The 19,357-nt window shown below is 33.0% G+C and overlaps 1 protein-coding gene across 3 annotated transcripts in view; it reads right to left on the bottom strand.

Moving 5' to 3' along the window:
- LOC107445650 (nuclear receptor coactivator 7) overlaps positions 1-19,357 on the bottom strand; it is a 92,954-nt gene that overhangs the window by 47,592 nt on the left and 26,005 nt on the right. Inside the window, exon 1 of one of the 3 annotated variants that reach the window (XM_071181901.2) lies at positions 7,813-7,844. The exons of the other annotated variants lie outside the window; for them this stretch is intronic. Within the exon in view, the coding sequence (XP_071038002.1) occupies positions 7,813-7,829 (17 nt within the window). The 5' untranslated portion in view covers positions 7,830-7,844. Of the gene's footprint in view, positions 1-7,812; positions 7,845-19,357 lie in introns of those variants that run through there. 3 annotated transcript variants of the gene reach the window in all.

Here is a 19,357-nt window from a genome sequence, read left to right as displayed (position 1 = left end):
AACTTTTTATATACCTTGGATACCTATATGGGCTTTTAGGCATTACCAACTACCATTTTGCTCCAATTTTAAGGGCCTTTTTTAAGTGCCTATTTCAAGCTTTTTAAATGCCTTTTTGCCTGCCTATTTTTGCATTTTTTATTGCCTGAAATTCCGGGCTTTATTTATCACCAATTAACATTCTAACTTATGTAAAGAAATTTAACTAGTCTTTAATACGCCATTTTGCTGATCGCGCTGACGTTATAGGTTACATGTGAAGGAGGTCTTCTTCGTTTTGGCGTGCAAGTACACAATTGAAGAGAAAAGAGAAAGAAAAAAAACAAAGTTATGCACTAGAAAACATTTATGGTGAAAAAAGGTTTCAAAGGACAGAAAGCCATACTATTACTGATGCCCTGATGCTTAATTAATTTTGGCAATGTGCGCTATCTGAGTAAAAACTTTAAGACGCGTGAAAACATTTAAGAAAATTTTAAAAAAAATAATAATATTTTATTATTAATTCTTAAAATGTATTGTTTATAAACTACGAAACAAACAGAATTTGGGATCATCAGAAAAAAAGAGATATGCACACTAATAGTATTTTAGCCAGAGTAAAGGCCACCAGTAGTATTTTAAAAATAAATATACATATACGAGCTTAAACATTACGAAATCTATGAAAGCTGAAAGATGTCATGAAAGACTATAACCCAATCACCTCCTTTCAGACGGAATTAAATCAAAATATTACAAATAGTCACCCCAATTTTTACTTCACATAGATACTCCTTGAGAAGGGGAAATGACCATTTACGGTGATCCCTGACTCGGGGAGTATCTACCCTTAGTCTTAAACCTAATTTTTACTCAGATTTCTCAGCCACACCCATGCTAGATTAATATTATTGGTGTAAATGTCATCCCAATCTTTTAATCGTGCATGCTCCCTGAAAAGGGGAAATGACCAATAGGGTGATCCCTGACTCGGGAGTGTGCAACCCCCCCTTCCCTATCTTATCTTAACCTAATATAACATTCCATTTCATTACCCAATCTCTCATAGTATCTAATTTCGTAACTCCTCATGACTTCAACCGCTTCTGCAATTCTCTCGCTATTTTCCGCTTACTGTCAGATTCCAGTCGCCCAAGGGCATCATCAAAGAGGAAGGAGTCATTTGTCCGCTTCACGAACAGGTAATCCGTATACAAATCCAAGTTTAACGGAATCTGTGAAGCAACCACAACGACAGCAATGTTCTCAACTCACTGATCCACACTCCAAAATAGAATATGACGATAGTTAAAAAATAATTGTAAGAAATTTACTGATCATGAAAGAGAACAATTTGAAGCTTCTTCAATAGGAATGAGTAGCCCTGCTATTGCGATAAAAGTAGGAAAATAAAAAAATTATAGCCAAGAAAATTTAAAGACAATTATGGTGGGAAAAAAAATACCGAGGCAAGACGTGTGCCTTTCGCATCATCAACGAAGAATTTGTTGACTTTCTTCGACTGGAAAATACACATCTTCGAAACTTATTCAAGTGACACGTTTTTATTTTAAAACCATCGTTGAGCAGCAGACCCAAATTTGAGTTTACAACGACCCATGTTCAACTCTGTAGCCTTATAATTTTGAACCCAATACAGAAGACAAGGGAACCCCTGAATCAGAACCCCCAGAGGTATTGATTTGTATTGGGAACTTGGAAGACTCTCTGATCCCGACAGATTTAACATGCACCTATCACCATTTAATACACGGGGATTCTTCGGCTAGCATGGTTTATAAAAAAAAAATTAAATATTTTTCAAACGCCCACTAGACGGAGGCTCTGTGATGGATGTTTTGCTTACAATGGCCTTCGTTTCGGGCAAAATGAATCCACGAGTTTACCAAAATATCCTAGAAAGTTATTTTTTACAAAATGCAGAATTTCTTACGGGAGAAAATTGTGTATGTTAGCAATACTATTCATTCAAGTAACAGTTTAAAAATTATAGATTTCAAGCCAATCATGTTGAAACTTTGAAACGACTAGCTAAATCTCCAGATCTCAACCCAATAGAGAAATTTATATGAGAGGCATTCAACACGATCGATAGACAATCGAACTAACAGTATCGAAGGCAAATGGTATGAACCAGACCCCGAACTGTATCAAAACTAGTTTCACCTGTGTAAAATAAAGCGATTCGGAAAAATTGCTCACACAAGCTTTGCTTTATTATTATTTGATATGATTTATGCTACTTTTTTTCCCTTTTTCATGTTGGGGCTTTAATGTTTTTACTCAGGCTGAAATACTAATTTTGTTCAAACCACTTTTTTCTGATAATTATAAAATTACAAATCCTAATTGTTGCGTTATTTCTTAACAATGTACTTTAAGAATTAATTTTATTTAAATCCTTTTTATTTTATTTTTCTAAAAATTGTTTCGCTGGCTTTAAATTTTTTACGTAGATTGTAAGACTAATATTGTATGGTAATGGTAACTATTTAATAGGTATCTCTTACACTTATACAAGGTAATTAATTTTTTTTACGCCTCTCCCTCTCCCCCCAGAACGGGATAAGTAGGGGGAGAGACTATTTTTAACCAACAAAGTATCCAATATATTATTAGTATTAATTGACAGACGAGTAAAGTAGACTATCCCCTACTAGAAAAAAAAATAAATACCTCATTTTAGATGTTATTATATTCGTTATTCACAATTTTTGACAGTCGTGCACTTGTTACAATTGTCCCCACTTACGGGGTCCAGGGCCGTTTTATCCATTAGGCACTGTAGGCAACTGCCTAGGGGCCCCGCCACGTTCAGGGGCCCTGTGCTACAGAGAAAAAAATTGACAATGTTTCTTAAACAGTAAAAATTTAATTCGAAATTTCAATGACGATTGTCTAGCTCTGTACATTACATCGACGCTATTTTAGTACATTTCTGAAAGCATTCCAAATTAGATATTAATATTATGGTAGTTAGTTCATATATAACGCAGTAATATAATCGCAAGCAATTTTATCGCGGTAATTTTAACGCCGACTAATCAGATGACTATACAGCAAGAGCAGCTTTTTTAACACAACACACTTGAAAAACACGCAAAACGATGACGGACCTGCAAAAGAAGTTGCACTCAGAGGAAAAGAGAAATTAAAAGTTGATACATATTTGCCAGTACTAGACATGCTGTGTACCGAACTGTCGCGGCGCCTAGAAGCTTACCGGGAAATAAATTATCTGTTTGGGTTTCTAACAGATTTCTCGACAAAATCCGGCGCTGAAATTAGACAGGCTTGCACAAAGTTTATGGAACATTATTTCGAGGACATTGAGCCTGAGTTTATAGACGAAATGATGCAGTATAAATACTTCATCTTACAATTAGAAGACGCCGGAAAAAAAAATTGTGCCTGCCGAAGAGTCTTACAAACTGATTATTAGTAACATGGCACAATCAACTTTCCCGAATGTAATGACAGCTTTGCAAATATATAGAAGTCTAAAGATTATAAACGCCACCGGTGAACGAAACTTTTCCAAATTGAAATTAATTAAAAACTGTCTTCGTTCAACTATGTCTCAAAACCGTTTAAATTCATTGGCCATAATGGCAATTGAAAATGATGTATTGGAAAAAGTTAACTTTCAGGATGTCTTGAACGATTTTTAACAAAAAATTATTTAAGCTATTATTTACATTATTTAAGCTTATTGTATGATTTTTTTTAAATGGATATATTAATTACTTATATTCTTTTCGTTTGATTCAATATTTTTATTGAATAATGTGATAATATACATATGTAGTAAAAAACAGCGTAATTGTGAATAAAGTGTTGTGTTAGCGAAAAAATATATTAGGAAGTTAAAAGACGGTGGGTGGGTGGGGGTGGGGGGGCTCGAGACGAGCATTGCTTAGGGGCCGCGACATGCATAAGCGGGCCCTGACGGGGTCAATTGTAACAGTTCATAAATTCAACTAAAACATAGTTAATTATACATAATATCATAGTTGTGATATATTTTTTTATTGATCAAAATAGTAGTGATATTTTAGGAGTAAAAATAATAATGAGCTGTGACCTAAAGGGTTAAACTTTTAACTTTAAAGGGTTAAAAATTTTAATTTATGTTGTGAATGGTGACAAATAAAATAATGCGCATGCAACATGATATAAATGATATAGGAAACTATTGGTGATTCTTAAAGAGTTAAGTAATGGTTTGTAAACATAAGATTATTTATTTTCAGCTGTTACAATCGTCCCTTTACTCATTGTTACAATCGTCCCTTTACTTATTGTTACAATCGTCCCCAAGACGCCATTTCAGTTTCATTTTTTAAAAACAATGCTAGTTAATTAACAAAACTAATTTTTTTTTATTGAAATGTTAATTAAGGTGCCCACTTACATATTCGGTTAATAATTTTTATTTGTTTAAACAAAATTACTTTGTTACAATATAATATTCTAATACCAAAAAAAGTACTTACGTAGCGTGAAAATATCTTTTGGGATGTAACTCTTTCAAAAGTACATAAAACTGGTTGCCAGCAGGGTGTACATGTAGATTTATTAAATACACCTTGTGCGCCACCTAGGAACCAAATCTAGAACCCGACACTCGAAATTTTTGCTCTGTTACAATCGTACCCTGTTACAATTGACCCCACTCTCCCCTACTATCGAAAATTGTTTGAGTGCAGTAAATTTTGACAATCCGGTGTTGGCCTTGAGCAATACCGTCACGCCAAACGATACTTGAATGTAGTTAATATTTATTTTAATGAAAGAAAAAATATTTAAAACGTATACTGCTGAATCTAATAACGTGAATTCACAGGGAAGGGCAACAAAGAGTAATAAATTAAGTTAAATTTATAATTACATTAAATTTGAATATCTCAAGAGAAGAATAGATTTTGTCCTTTTTCCACAAAAACGACAATCAGATCACCATCTGTTGCATTTTAAGAATTGTGCTAAGTTTAGAAATATCATGGAAAAATCGGTTCTCCCTGAGAGTCATTACACAGTGAAGGTGGGCAGTGCTGAGAAAAAACGTTTCCAGTCAGCACGCAGAACTCTTTCTTTTCTCATGGACATAAACCATTCTCCCTCCCCCTTTGTTTTCCATTTATCAGTTGTGTTGGTATATGCCTTTTAGTTTTGTGCATGATTTCGTTGTGTTGGTTTAAACCGATTTACTGATTATTAACTTATTTTCACCCCTTACACAGAAGTAATATTCAGTGAGTTCTAAATAAATGTCTTGACTTGTCAAACTACGGTATCGAATCAAAGCGCTATTTTATTGGGTGGATATCATTTTCCGTGTAATGATGATCAAGATTCGTGAGCACTACTAAATATTAGCATGTTTTGCTTTCATTTGTTACAAAAAAGAACTCGACAAGAGTCTAGTCTCAGTTTTTTTTTTCATCAACCACCTTCAAAAGGAAGTCTCTCTCTTTTTATTGTCCCGACAGTAATTTTTATGTTCTGGCATGAACACTATTTCGAATGGATTTTATTGTGCAACGAGCATAAAAGACGGACCTTTTCACAATATAGAATGGCTTTCTGTAACAGATATTTTGTATTTATTACTCTTCCAAAAATTGTTTTTCTTTAACCTATAGGAATCAGATTCATTGCAATACCAAACTATGAGGAAAGAATTGATTAAAAATGATTAGTTCGGTATGATCTAAATCTAATTTCATTAAATACGTCGTCACTAAAAAGATATTATCAATGCATTATTTTTTTTTTTAAATAGTTTGAAAAATATTTTGGCCATCACTTTTTGATAATTCGAAATAAATGCATGTCTCACTCGTCAGAAAATGCCTCCAGGTCTTACAATGATCGGTAAAACTTGCGTTTCATTTTATTAATAATTCAAATTTTTTCTACGCATATGATTTCTATTACTGACTAGGGAGTTCAGACCCCTGCTCGCTGCCGCTCACCAATCCTGATGATTCCTTCGTAATAACTGTTGTTCCTTGGCAAATTTTTTTTTTTTCTTTTTACAAAAGTTGAAATTATTTACTTAACATATATGTAGTAAAAAGAATTCTGTCGGCTTACGCTTCTGCCTCCACGTTTCACGTTCAAATATTATTATCTATTAGTATTATAAATATTTAGATCTATGGGTAAACAGACGTAATTTTTCTAAGTAACCATTGTTTTTAACTAACATTTATATTGTTATAACATTTATATTTTTCTAACAAATTTGGTGAGTTCACGACCGTAATTTAATATGTTCGCTTACCAAACGGGCGGATATATTGAATACTATTTTTGCTTGCATCACATTGCGCAAGAAGCCGGTCCTTATATTCTAAATCATTAAATGAATCTCTATAACGGTGATTTATAACAATATATGAATGTATTTGCACAAAAAATAATGATTATAAAACGTTTCATAAGATCGATACCTTTTTTAAAAAAAAACTATCTGGAAATGTAGCGCAGAATTACGTTGTAATAATAATAATAAAAAATAAAATAAGAAAAAAATTCTCTCGATTTCAAACTCTTAAAATAAAAGACCAGTACAGGAAAATACCTTTAAATTAGAGATACAAAAATATTTATAGAAAAACAATAGCTTTATAACTCTTATTAATTTTATGTTGATGATAAACAAAACAATATGGAAATGAATGAGGGAAAACTGGATCCTACCACGGGATTCTCCCGCCAAAAAATGCACCGACAGCAATGAAAAACAACGACACCATCACATTTTTAATGTTTAGTTACATAGTTGATCATTATAAAGATTTAAAATAAAGCTTTAAGTGTTTCGTCATTAACGAAGCTCAACTGTTTCGAAACTTATAAACTTTGTGACTTTATTTTAAACCGAATGTATTGTGACCCACTTCATCACACTGAATTTTTTAGTGTGACGGACAACACACATTCTTGCCGAATGCCGCCTGTCTGGTAGAGCATTGGTCCTCGCCAGTACAAAATGGTGACTGGTGAAATCTGTCATAACAAATTCTTGGGGTACTAAATTGGAGATTTCTCTGCTTTAGGTCAAAATTATGATCTGCGAATGTGTCCTCCTTGTAAAACGAGAAGTGACGTATGTATGTTGTTTCCTCGTCATCTTCAAGGATGTTTCCCAGACCGTTGCCAATAGCCCATTGTGCAGCTCTAGTATGACGTAAATAAAAGTACCAAGTACTATCCCACACGAATGCGATTGTTATATTTATATAATGAATATATTTTTATAATGGGTGAGTATAAAAGCGGTTGATGCATAATGGGAAGTAAATGCAAGTTGCTCTTATCATGCCGTTTGTCTCGTAATTGTGAAGTTTTTAACCTCAACTGTCCCACAACGGGGTCTTGCTGGAGTGTTTCACTTTTTGCCCATAATTATGAACTATCATTTAATATTATTAAAGAAATATAAATGAAACAATTTTTTAAAAAATTTAATGGCATTATAGATAAATTAAATTAAATTAATAATGAATTAATGCTATTAATTGATGGCAGAAATGAATAATACAGGCTTGTCTTTTTGCTGAGAAATAATAATTTAAAGTCTCTCAGCATTCGAGTATATTTATAGAAAAATATCTAATTTGGTTGCCAAAAATGCAGAAATTATTGAGTAGTAAATTAATACAACTAAAACAAAAATCTTTTGAATTACTGATCATGAAATATATGTTGATGAATTTTTTTTCTTGATGCAACATTATAGATAGTGTATTTGATTTTTTTAAAAATGATAATAAAAGAAACAAGAATGTTTTTTTATACCTGTTATCCACAGCCATAGAAAAAAATTACGAATAAAAAGTGTAAGTTTTTCCTTTTTTAAGTTCTTTCCACGTTACTTTTGTATCAGAACTAAAGAGGTAGTTATGACAAAAAAGTGTTTATCAGAAAATTATTTAAACCTTTTTTATAAATTATTTTTCCTAGGAAAATACGAATGAATCAACTTAGTTGCTGAAATACCTTCTCCATTTCAACCTTGTTTCAAAAATTTCTTAGAATATAACACGAAAGACTAGAGAAATTATCGCCCTGTTATCTTCTTTCATCAAAATATTTTGGAGAGTTGCAAAAAATACAAAAGAGATGCAACACTCTAAATTTGCAACAAATATTAGGAAAGGTGACTCATCTGTAAACTTTAAACACCCAAGAAGATTTAGGGAAGAAAAAAAAAAACTACCGTTATCAGCCTCGAAAGGTGTGTAAATGATAGATAAGACGGCTATCAAATGACGATGAGTCCCGTCCTTTGATGTCATCTTTTATGGGCAAGAGATGGCCTTGCTTTGGTCTTTCATTGCAACTCAATAATAGGTGGAGATCAATGGTGGATCACGCGGTCTTGACAAGACACGCGATAATTACATTTTTATTTGTTTCCTTTCATCTGTTTTGTTTGACCTCACTCTCCTCTCCTACATATTTGAGTGACAGAATATATTAGGAATAAAGAGATCGCTTGCATTCATTTAAGTTTTTATTAAATTTCTCACATATTAGTAAAAGCTTCTGACAAACGAAAAATATATATTTATTTTTTTGTCATAAGAATTTCATATTAAAAATGCGAAGGGCACTAAATATTGTTTTTCATAATGGGTTCTTTTTATGAGCAAGACAGACGAATGAATTCAAGAATACAAGGATGATGAAAAACACAAATGAAGAACAGATACATCGTAATGTTGCCCTTATTCTCTCACCTAACATTCATAATTGGGTGCTTGCACTTCAAGAAGAAGAAGACCTCCCATACTCACACAATGTGACCTATTACGTCAGCGCTAGCTAATCTTTATCAGCAAAATGGCGTATTAAAGTTGAGCTCGCTATGTTTCTCTGCATAAGTTAGAATGTTAGTTATCAATAAGTTAATTAAATACAGAACCGTATCACACACCGAATGAGTTGAAATATAATTCTTTCTAATCGACTTCTTTTACTTAACTTAGATTTATTATTTATTGATGTATTTTATGACAACCGTGATATATTTTTGTTTTACGTACCTGGTAACTTGTTTATATTATACATGACTTCGTGACTGTCTTTGTGTTAAGTCTCCGTGTAAATATATAGTGAAAGAATTGAAATCTTGGAGAAAGAATCTTCGTGAAAGAATTTAGAATGCGTCACTTAAGAGAATTGATACCTGGCGGGCTTGACTTACTCGAAATAGAATAGAAAGTACAATTGCTAACGTAAACAAACGTCACGTTACCTTGTCGAGATACCCACACTATGTCGCTTGCAGGCACCCCTTTATTCTACAAGTTAACAAATTCACCTGATATGTTCCGTCTAAAAGAACGGGGATCTCAGTCTCGAGATTACGGCTTCTACCACTCCGGCATATTAACAATATTCTGTAACAATATTATAACTGGCTATCGGTGCTACTACATACATTTGATCTCAGTGCCGTAGCTAGAGAGGACATCTGTCCCCGATAATAATAATTCAGAGAAAGTATATTTTTGAGTATGTATATGCAACTTAAAAAATCGTTTGCCTTAATTAATTAGCAAAGGTGAGGCTCTCGAACCATTACGATTGAGTCATTGTAAGTGAAAATCCAATAGTTTGATCAAAAATTATTCAAAACAATCACTTTTTTTTCCAGCTCGATATACCATTTCTATCAGATTAACAGCGCTGGCAAAGAAAGGAGTTACTGTTTTCTACACTTGAATGCATGCCACTTAATAATATACTACACCACTAAAAAGTACTACATTGTGTGATCATAAAAATAAATTTCAAACGTTTTAGCAAAATCATTTTGTCTCTTTCTATTTTTCGAATCAATAATTATTTTTAATTTCAGAAAACATTTTTTATATCACAAACGTCGTTCACAATTTACATTCAAAATAATAGGACGAATGGGTTTTAACGAGAGTTTTATTTAAATCACGTAATTTAGCACAGCGTCCCTAAAACATTACTATTACATATATATATATATATATATATATATATATATATATATATATATATATATATATATATATATATATATATATATATATTTTATATTGATTTATATTGATATATATATTGATTTTTCTTTTAATCGGACCCTTCACAAATTTGTTTGTCTTCATTATTGTTTTGTTAATCAACTAAACCCTTCCCAGGGCAGAAAACAAGAAAGATGGATGTAAACGAACTAAGTTTTGTCTTCGGCAGACGATTCTTCCATTATTCGTCCGAAATGAATTTTCTGCGTTCAGCAGTATAGGCTAAATACCAAGTATTTGTATGTTGCATTTCTAATTGCAGCAATTGCCGTTTACGTTTGAAAATTTGATTTTTTTAATTATAATTTTTTTAATTATAATTTTACAGTGCCGAGCATAATCTTGTATCTATTTTACAATTTAAAAACTCATTGAAAAAGTTTTTTGCAATAACCGGACCCTATTTGCACAAATTCATAAAAGCGGACCCTGGTTGAAAGAATGTGAGTAATTTTTCCACAATTTCACGAAAAACGGATCCTTCACAAAATGTCTGGACAGACACAGACCCCTGAACATAAACTTTTCTACTGCGACTAGCTAGCATGTTCGAATACTCTAATAATTATCTCAAAGATCCTCAAATAATTATCTAATAATACTCTAATAATTATCCCTCTTATCCCATAACATTATCCCAAAGAATATACATAGGGGAAGAAGTCTAGCTTCCATTGACATAACGTAAACCAGTCCTCCAAGGTTAGGTGCGGTCCCTGTGTATTAAGGAAGAAGCGACGTAAGGGGCACAACAGCAGAGGTTCTTAAAACCCTCCTCTCCTCCTAGTAACTACTCGGATTGGGGAAGATTTGAAGGTAAGAAGAAAAGTTTTCTCTTTCTATTTACTGCTGACTTGTTCTGTATTTTTACACCATTTATAAACGGTACTGATACTATTAATTAAGTTATTTCTTTGAAAATACATTTATATAATCCATATTGATTAAATCTGATAACAACACATTTTGACGTAGAAAGAAAGAATAAAATAGCAGTTGTACAGAAAGCAAAGTATGCATTAGTTACCTATTCGAAGAGCTGGACTTCTTCTTTCTGCATTACTCATAGACACTAACTTTATTATCATCCGATGATAATTTTCAGAAGTGGTAATAAAATGAGAACTCAAAAATCAATTGCAGGCCGAAATAGTCTCACTCAATAGTCTTCTGTGCGTTTAATATGTAATTATATACGCGTTTTATCGTATTCATATGTAGTGGTGATTAAAATAATTTTAATACACCGATGAATGATACAGTAAATCAAAATCTGCCACATCAAGCATAAAAATAAAATCTTCCAGAAAATCCGAAAGAATTGGTACTGATTTGAAGATAAAATGATTTTGCGAGTGGAAAGGGATGATTTTTCCATATTATGGCCACTGTTTAAAAACTCTCGGAGATAATCGATTCCTCAGGTTATTTATTTGACAAAAATCCTCAAAATACAACAGATGGTGTTCCAAACTTCATTTTTGTCAAAAATTGGCAAAATGATTCTTCATTTTTGGTCTTCATATATGAATACAGAGAAACCAGCTTGACCCGGAATGTGGATAAATATATTCTAGAGGTAGCATAATTTATGTTTTAATGTTTCATTCTTGATATAGAAGATTCGATTTATAAAGTTTTTATCCTGTGTTGCTTCTAAATAAATCAAAGTTTTACATAAAACGCCAATCACTTTGGCAGCTAACAATTAAAACCTAAAGCTATCCAAAATTTTAGCAATTTTGCCAATATTTGGAAAATCTCACTACGTGACGGCTGGAACAAAGTGGTGTTCCATATGAACTTTTGTATAATTTAAATGTTGCGGTGTAGAAAACAACTTTAAATCAAATTTAAGAAGAAAAAAAAAACATACATTAAAACGTAAACTTAACTAACACTTGAAGAAATTTCCGAAAAAGCGCGGAAAGTTGCAAACTCTACAGTTGATTCGTGCTGAACCCTTTATAACCTCTTCCGTCTCGGTCCCGTCAAAATGACGGAGTGAAGTTTCGCTCTCTATTTGTCGTGCCCATGATATATTCGGGCTGGAGTGTTCAAAAGTAACGCGTCAAAAAGATTAAAGCAATGGATTCATGTTTATTTCTTAGTCTATGCAAAAGAGTACCAGACTATTTGTATTGTGCTTAGAGGTAGTTTGTTTTATTTTAAACTCAGCATTCATCAAACATTAAAATTAACACAAAAATTAAAAATTACTCTAAATGACTATATGTTGAACTATATATTGAACTATATTTAGTTATAAATAATTTTCTTGAATGAAAAACTTTAAGGGATTGGCACAATTAAAAATAATCTAAAAATTTTAGTTTAAGAGTTCCCTTCGGTTTTTAAAATATTTTATAAACTCTGCAGCAGTTAGAATCTCAGGATGGATGGTTCCAATCTTTGAGGGGGACGAAGTTAAAATGTCTGCAGAAGGATTGTTTCTCTCTCGTTTTGATGAATCTAAATGGATGAGGATTCATAAAAATTTCCTTTTTTTTTTGCCTGAAATATTGAGAAGGACATTTTGAGATTTCTAATTATTGAGGAGGGCATATATTCACCTCCCCCACCACCAACGACCCCATTCAGCTCAGTGAATAACGTGAATGAATGAATATTAAAAAGACAAATTATGGTTTCCGATCTATAATCAAAACATCTTTCTGGAATTAAAAAAAAACACATAAAAAACACAAAAGCAGTAAAACACTTCATACTGTTTAAAAAGCTCTACTTCGAATTTAAGATGACTTTCTTAAATTCAAAGATTTGTTGTTATTTTTCGAAGAAGGTTAATTGTTATTTTTCTGTGAAAGAAAATTGCAGGCCAAACACCTTTATTTAAATGGCATATGTTTTTTTATGCATTTATAGTGGTCGTAAATTTTTTGATTTACAGTTTTATTTAATAAATTTGATTCTCACTGATCTTGACCACCACTATATACAATCAATTCAATATACTAAAACTGCATGGCTTTCAAATGCCGACAAAACTAAACAATTGAAGTTTATTTTAGCACTTCTTTCCCCCTACCTTTTTAAACGTTGTGACTTTTGGGTTGTGTCATGTTTGAATAACGCCTTATACGCATTATTTTATATCTTTTATTTATTTATTGTTATTTTATTAAAATTTTTTGGAAGATTTTATTTTTGTACATGGGGGCTAAGCCTCCTGTTTGCTGACGCTCACCAATCCCAATGAATGCTTCGCCATAATTGCTGTTTCTAGGCACTTTAATTTATTCAAATATGTACTAAAAAGGACACTTGTGCCTCCACTTCCCACATCCATATATTTCCCTTTAAGGGGGTCTGTCCAGACATTTTGTGAAAGGTCCGTTTTTGTAAAATTGTGAAAAAATTACTCGTAATTTGTGAATAAACGTTAAGTCGTTATAAACGTTAAGTCACATTCTTTCAACCAGGATCCGCTTTTGTGAATTTGTGCAAATAGGGTCCGTTATTGCAAAAAAACTTTTTCAATGAGTTTTTAAATTGTAAAGACATTCAATAATATGCTCAACACTGCAAAATTATAATTAAAAAAATTCAATTTTAAAAAATAAACAGCAATTGCAGCTACTAAATTATAAATGCAACATACAAATATTTGGTATTTAGCCTATACTGATGAACACAGAATATTAATTTCGGATGAATAAAGGAAGAAGCGTTTGCCGAAGGCAAAAATTAGTTTGCTTACATCTGTCTGTCTTCCCTCCCCCCTTCCTGGGAAAGGTTTATTGATTAACAAAACAATAATGAAGATAAACAAATTTGCGAAGGGTCCGATTAAAAGATAAATTATTTTGTGAAGGGTCCGTTTTTATGAAAAGATATTTTGCGAAGGGTTCGTTAACGGACCCAAATTTCTTCTGAACAGACCCCTGCCTTATGATATTATTAAAAAAAAATTTTATTTAATGAGGGGCACTTGGGGGTTGTCCCATTGGCCACAGAAATGCCAGAACTGCTTCTCTCTTCTCGTTACCCAGTGGGCACCTGTGGCGAAGCCACGGTGGTGGAGCAACGTCACCCACGTCACACAACCACAAACCCGTTTATAGGGCGGGTCACATTCACACAATCACACACAAAGGAGAAAGGTCATAAAACACAGAGAGAAAGAAACATCCATGCCCTGAGCAGGATTCGAACTCGCGACCAGCGGCTCCGCAGTCAGGCACGCTGACCACTCGGCCACCAGGTCGACTCTATTAAGATTATGATATGATATGATCTCCCTTATAATACTATTAAGATTATAGTTTTTTGAAAAAGCATTTTAAATTATATGTTCATTAAAAGTACATGGTGAGTTCACTACTGTCATTTAATACGAAACAGACGGATGTATTTTAAATACAATTTTTGCATTCATCACTTTGTGCACGAAACTGAAAGTTAAGTTCTAAATCATTTAACGAATATCTTTAACCGTCATTCATAATAGTATAATTAATGCCAGGGATCTGTCCAGACATTTTGTGAAAGGTCCTGTTTTTGCAAAATTGTGAAAAAATTACTCGTACTTTGTAAATATAAAATAAACGTTAAGTCACATTCTTTCATCCAGGGTCCTGCTTTTATGAATTTGTGCAAATAGGGTTATAATCCATAATATTTTATAATTGTTCTAAAAAAGGACATTATTCTCGTGACTGCTCTAGGCCAAAGCGTCCAAAATTTTGTACATTTTGTCGCACAGAGGGACACGGTAGGAAAGATTGTCCAAAGTAAATTAGCAAACCGTCAGTAAACGTTTCAATGTTATCACCCATTGAAAATCTTACTACTAGTAACACAGTTCATGGGGTAGCTACAAGTGCTTTAATAGATACAGCTGCCTAAATACACATTCTCTAAAGAGATAGGAGTCTATAATACGCATAATGGTGACGTTACGATCATACGAGGAGTTGGTGGGTTGAGAAAATCATTAGGCGCTTGCGCAGTAAATTTAACCATTGACAGACTGGTACTAAATGATGTAAAACTACATACTGTTGCAGACGAAACGTTTCCTGGACCTAACATACTCATTGGAAAAGATATCCTAGATATACCGGATCTAATGATGGTTAGAAAGGAAGGAAAATCAATGCTGTTAAGTGTAAATGAATTTCCATGTTTTAAGAATTTTGAAATTAAAGACTTCAAAAATGCTATTCTAAAAATATCGGAACCAGTAAAAATTCTGCCAAACACAGTGCAAAAGGTAGAAGTAATCAGCAATAGAAACCAAACCGGTAGTGAAGAAATTTTTATAAGTAAACATGAAAGTGATTATGCCTACTTGATAAAAGATGGTAAAGATAAATTACCAATCGCGAATTTCAGGGAGAGCAAACTTCATCTTAAGAAAGATCGCATTCTTCTAAGAGGCAAATGGCTGACAGATTTTACTCGTGATAATACAGACAGCTGTGAAGAGAGTAAAATGGTTTTAACTAACAAAAATATTAAAAGAGAACCTATTCGATGTGACGATATAAAAGTTGGTCCAACTGTAACAACAGATCAGAAGCAGCAAATAAGTAATTTGTTAAATGAGTTTAGAATGTGTATAGCTCTGAAGCCTGATGAACTAGGATGCGTTAATAATACAGTATTGCACATTATTGAAAAACCTGGGAAGCTCACCAGTTTCTCGGTCGCGATACCGTACTTCACATCATGAAAGAGAGATAATGCGTGGCATAGTTAGCGATATGAAGGAACAAGGCATTGTTCGAGATAGTTCATCGGAATATAGTAGTCCTGTATTGCTTGTAAAGAAGAAAACTGGAGAATATCGAATGGTTATCGATTATAGGAAACTTAAATCTCAAACCGTGAAAGACCCTTTACCGTGTACAGATGATCTTTTGGATCAACTATCAGGATTCAACTTATTCTGCATACTTGATGCTTGTCAAGGTTTCAATCAAATACCTACGGATAATGAATCATCTCGAAAAGCCGCATTTACTACACCTGATGGTCACTTTGAACCAACACGTTTATTTTTTGGATTGTCTAATGGTCCAGCTGTTTTCCAACGATGCATGACCTACTGTGGAAAGGCGTTACTTGCTTTATTGACGACATTTTTTTCGGATCTGTGGATTTTAAGGATATGATTTTAAAACTTAGAGCAGTACTTCGAAAATTAAGTGATGCTGGAATAACGTTGAAGCTGTCCAAATGTGAATTTGCTATGTCTGAAGTTGAATATTTGGGATTTACTGTTAGTTCAGAAGGAATTAAACCTGGTCCAAGAAAAGTTGCTGCAATTGCAAAATTCCCTGCTCTGCGATCAAAGCATGAACTTCGACGATTCTTAGGTTTGACTAGTTTTTTTCGCCGTTTTATAGAAAGATACGCTGCCATCGCATCCCCACTTGCACGTTTCTTAAAAATGGTCAAGCATGTACATGGAATCCCGAACATCAGACGGTGTTTGAGAAATTGCGAGCCATGTTAACGTCTGAGATAATTTTGAAATTATTTGACCCCCGTGATGAAACTGAGCTTCATACAGACGCAAGTTCTTCAGGATTAGGGGGAATGTTGCTTCAACGGGATTCAAATAATACACTACGTTTAGTTTATTGTGTAAGCAGGTGCACTTCTCCCGATGAAGAAAACTACCACTCAAGCAAATTAGAACTGTTAGCTGTAGTGTGGGCATGTAGCCGTCTTCGACCATTCCTTCTTGGTAATGCGTTTACTCTTGTATCAGACTGCAGGGCGTTTATTTATTTAAAGAGTCAACGTAAATATGAAGGCACAAATGACTCGATGGATTGAGCAGCTAAGTGAGTTTAATTATGAAGTCAAGCACAAATCTGGTTCTCAAATGATTCATATTGATGCCCTTAGTCGAGCTCCAATAACCATCGACAATCACCGACTAGCTAGTTCTGTCTCAAATTACTGAAGACACATCTAGAGATGAATTAAATGTTCAACAGAAAAGACCGAAAAAAAGTTGCCTTACTATTTAAAGGACTTTAGTTGACACTTTTGATTTTTGATGTTTTCATGGATGGGGTCATCCATTTATAGGATGACCGAATGTAAGCAGCTAAATGTTTCAAGGGCGAGCATAAGTATGACTTGTATAACTTGCGTAAATATTGTTTTGGAACTATTTATTATGTTTCTATGTCTAGTTTGGATTCGAATACGATTAAATAAAGATATATTTAAAATATACGTTAAATATCTCTTACACATCTTTCTTGTTTTCTCCCCTGGGAAGGATTTATTCGATTAACAAAACAATAATGAAGATAAACAAATTTGTGAAGGGTCCGATTAAAGGAAAAATCATTTTGTGAAGGGTCCGTTTTTAAGTTAAAATATTTTGTGAGGGGTCCGTTTTTATGAAAAGATATTTTGCGAAGGGTCCATTAAAGGACCCAAATTTCTTCTAAACAGATCCCTGAATGTATTTTACACTAAAAATAATACTTGTAAAAATGTTAATAAGATCAGACACCGATTTAAATAACTTTATCTTAAAATGTAACGCAAAATTGCATTACTCTAATAATAATAAAAACAATGCTCCTAAATTCTTAATTTAGAAGCAAAATAAAAAATAAAGTAATTATTACCTTTGAGTTACGTGCGGCGAGCTCGCTGCTTACCGCTTATTTATTACCTTTGAATTGGGTATAATATAAAAAAAACACAACTACTTCCACTTAGTAGGAATAACATTTACCATGACGCAATGCTAAATTCTATGCCACTATCTACATAAATGCCACTATCCACATAAATCAATTATTAATCAAAAATCGAATATCAATTACTTTTCTTTATAATGCAATAAAATATGGCGAGCAGCTATTTAAACGATCAAACACTTCGTTTGTTTATTTGTGGCTTGAAGTTAAGCTCGCAGAAAATGCCGTTCATGGGTTAAATTTAGTAGGAATAACACAACCTGTGACGTAGGCTATAGTATACCCAATTACTGAAACAAAAATATTTGAAGGAAAACAATAACTTTATGATTTATATCAATTTTATGCTGATGACAACCAAACCAATAAATAAATTAGAGTGGGAAAACTAGATCCTACCATGTGTGATTTTCCGACCCATAAAAATGTATTGATAACAATGGAAAACTGGGACACCAGCATAAGATTTTTATATATAGTAAGATTTATTGTGGCAAAAAAAATGTCTAAATTTATTTCCTAGTTAATTCCTAAATTTTTAATTTCAATTTGAAATTTTTATGAACCCTATCACTTATAAATAAATAATACAAACATCTGGATGCAAGTTGGGCACCCAATGTAGAAATTTGGTTATTACTTCCCTATTACTTTGAGAAATTATATCCACGACTTTCATCCTTCTATTCTGTCTCTCAACCGACCTCTTACGATACAAACTTTAACGAATAAATTACAAAACAATGGAAAAGTCATGCACTTAGAAAATTATATACTATATATATAAATCATAATCAGCATTTTCTTTTTTAAAAAAATAATTTTGCTTTTGTATTTCAAACATAAAATGAAAGGTCTGACACTTGCTACCAAACATGCGTCTTTTCTTTTCTTAGCTTACTTGTTGTATACAGTAATAAGTTTGTTTCGTGTATGATGTTACCGTGGATGACCGAAATCAAGAGAATGTTGACTTTCACTGGTAAATGTCAACAAACCACATAGTTGCTTGGGTGAATGTCCGAACTATTTGCTACATCATATTTGATATTATTTTATTAGTTGATATTATAATATATTTATTCAATATTTTAATATCTGCTGAGGATAGATTAGGAGAAACATCAGTGTTCAAAGTACCGGTTAAATGCATGCTGAGCAGTTGCACTTGACCTTAAAAAAACATTGATGTAGAGCATACGGGGCAAATATATACCGGGCAGTGGCACTGAATCTTAAGAAAAACATTAATCTAGGGCATACCGGACAAATGTATACCGGGTAGTGGCTCTTCATTAAACCTAGTCTATATTTCGGAAAATGTACCAAAACGACAATGTGATTGCCAACATTCACCAGTGGAAGTCAACAACCACCCATTTCTGTCCTTCACAGTAACCACACAACATGAGACGTTATTAATTAGTATTAGCGAGTAGGATAGTGAAAACAATGTATTACTGTACTTAAGTTAAAATAACCAAAATCATAATGGAGAAAATCGGAGCACTTGACAGGTATGTTCTACTATCCCGGAAGTCCTAGCTTGTCAGAATATTTTAAGCGGTACAATAATAACACTTT

This window comes from Parasteatoda tepidariorum, chromosome 4 (genome assembly GCF_982258835.1).
Source record: "Parasteatoda tepidariorum strain Cologne lab strain chromosome 4, Ptep-v5.0, whole genome shotgun sequence".
Classification (NCBI taxonomy): domain Eukaryota; kingdom Metazoa; phylum Arthropoda; class Arachnida; order Araneae; family Theridiidae; genus Parasteatoda; species Parasteatoda tepidariorum.
Note: the sequence above shows the minus strand (reverse complement) of the source record. Positions and strands in the feature narration are given on the sequence as shown.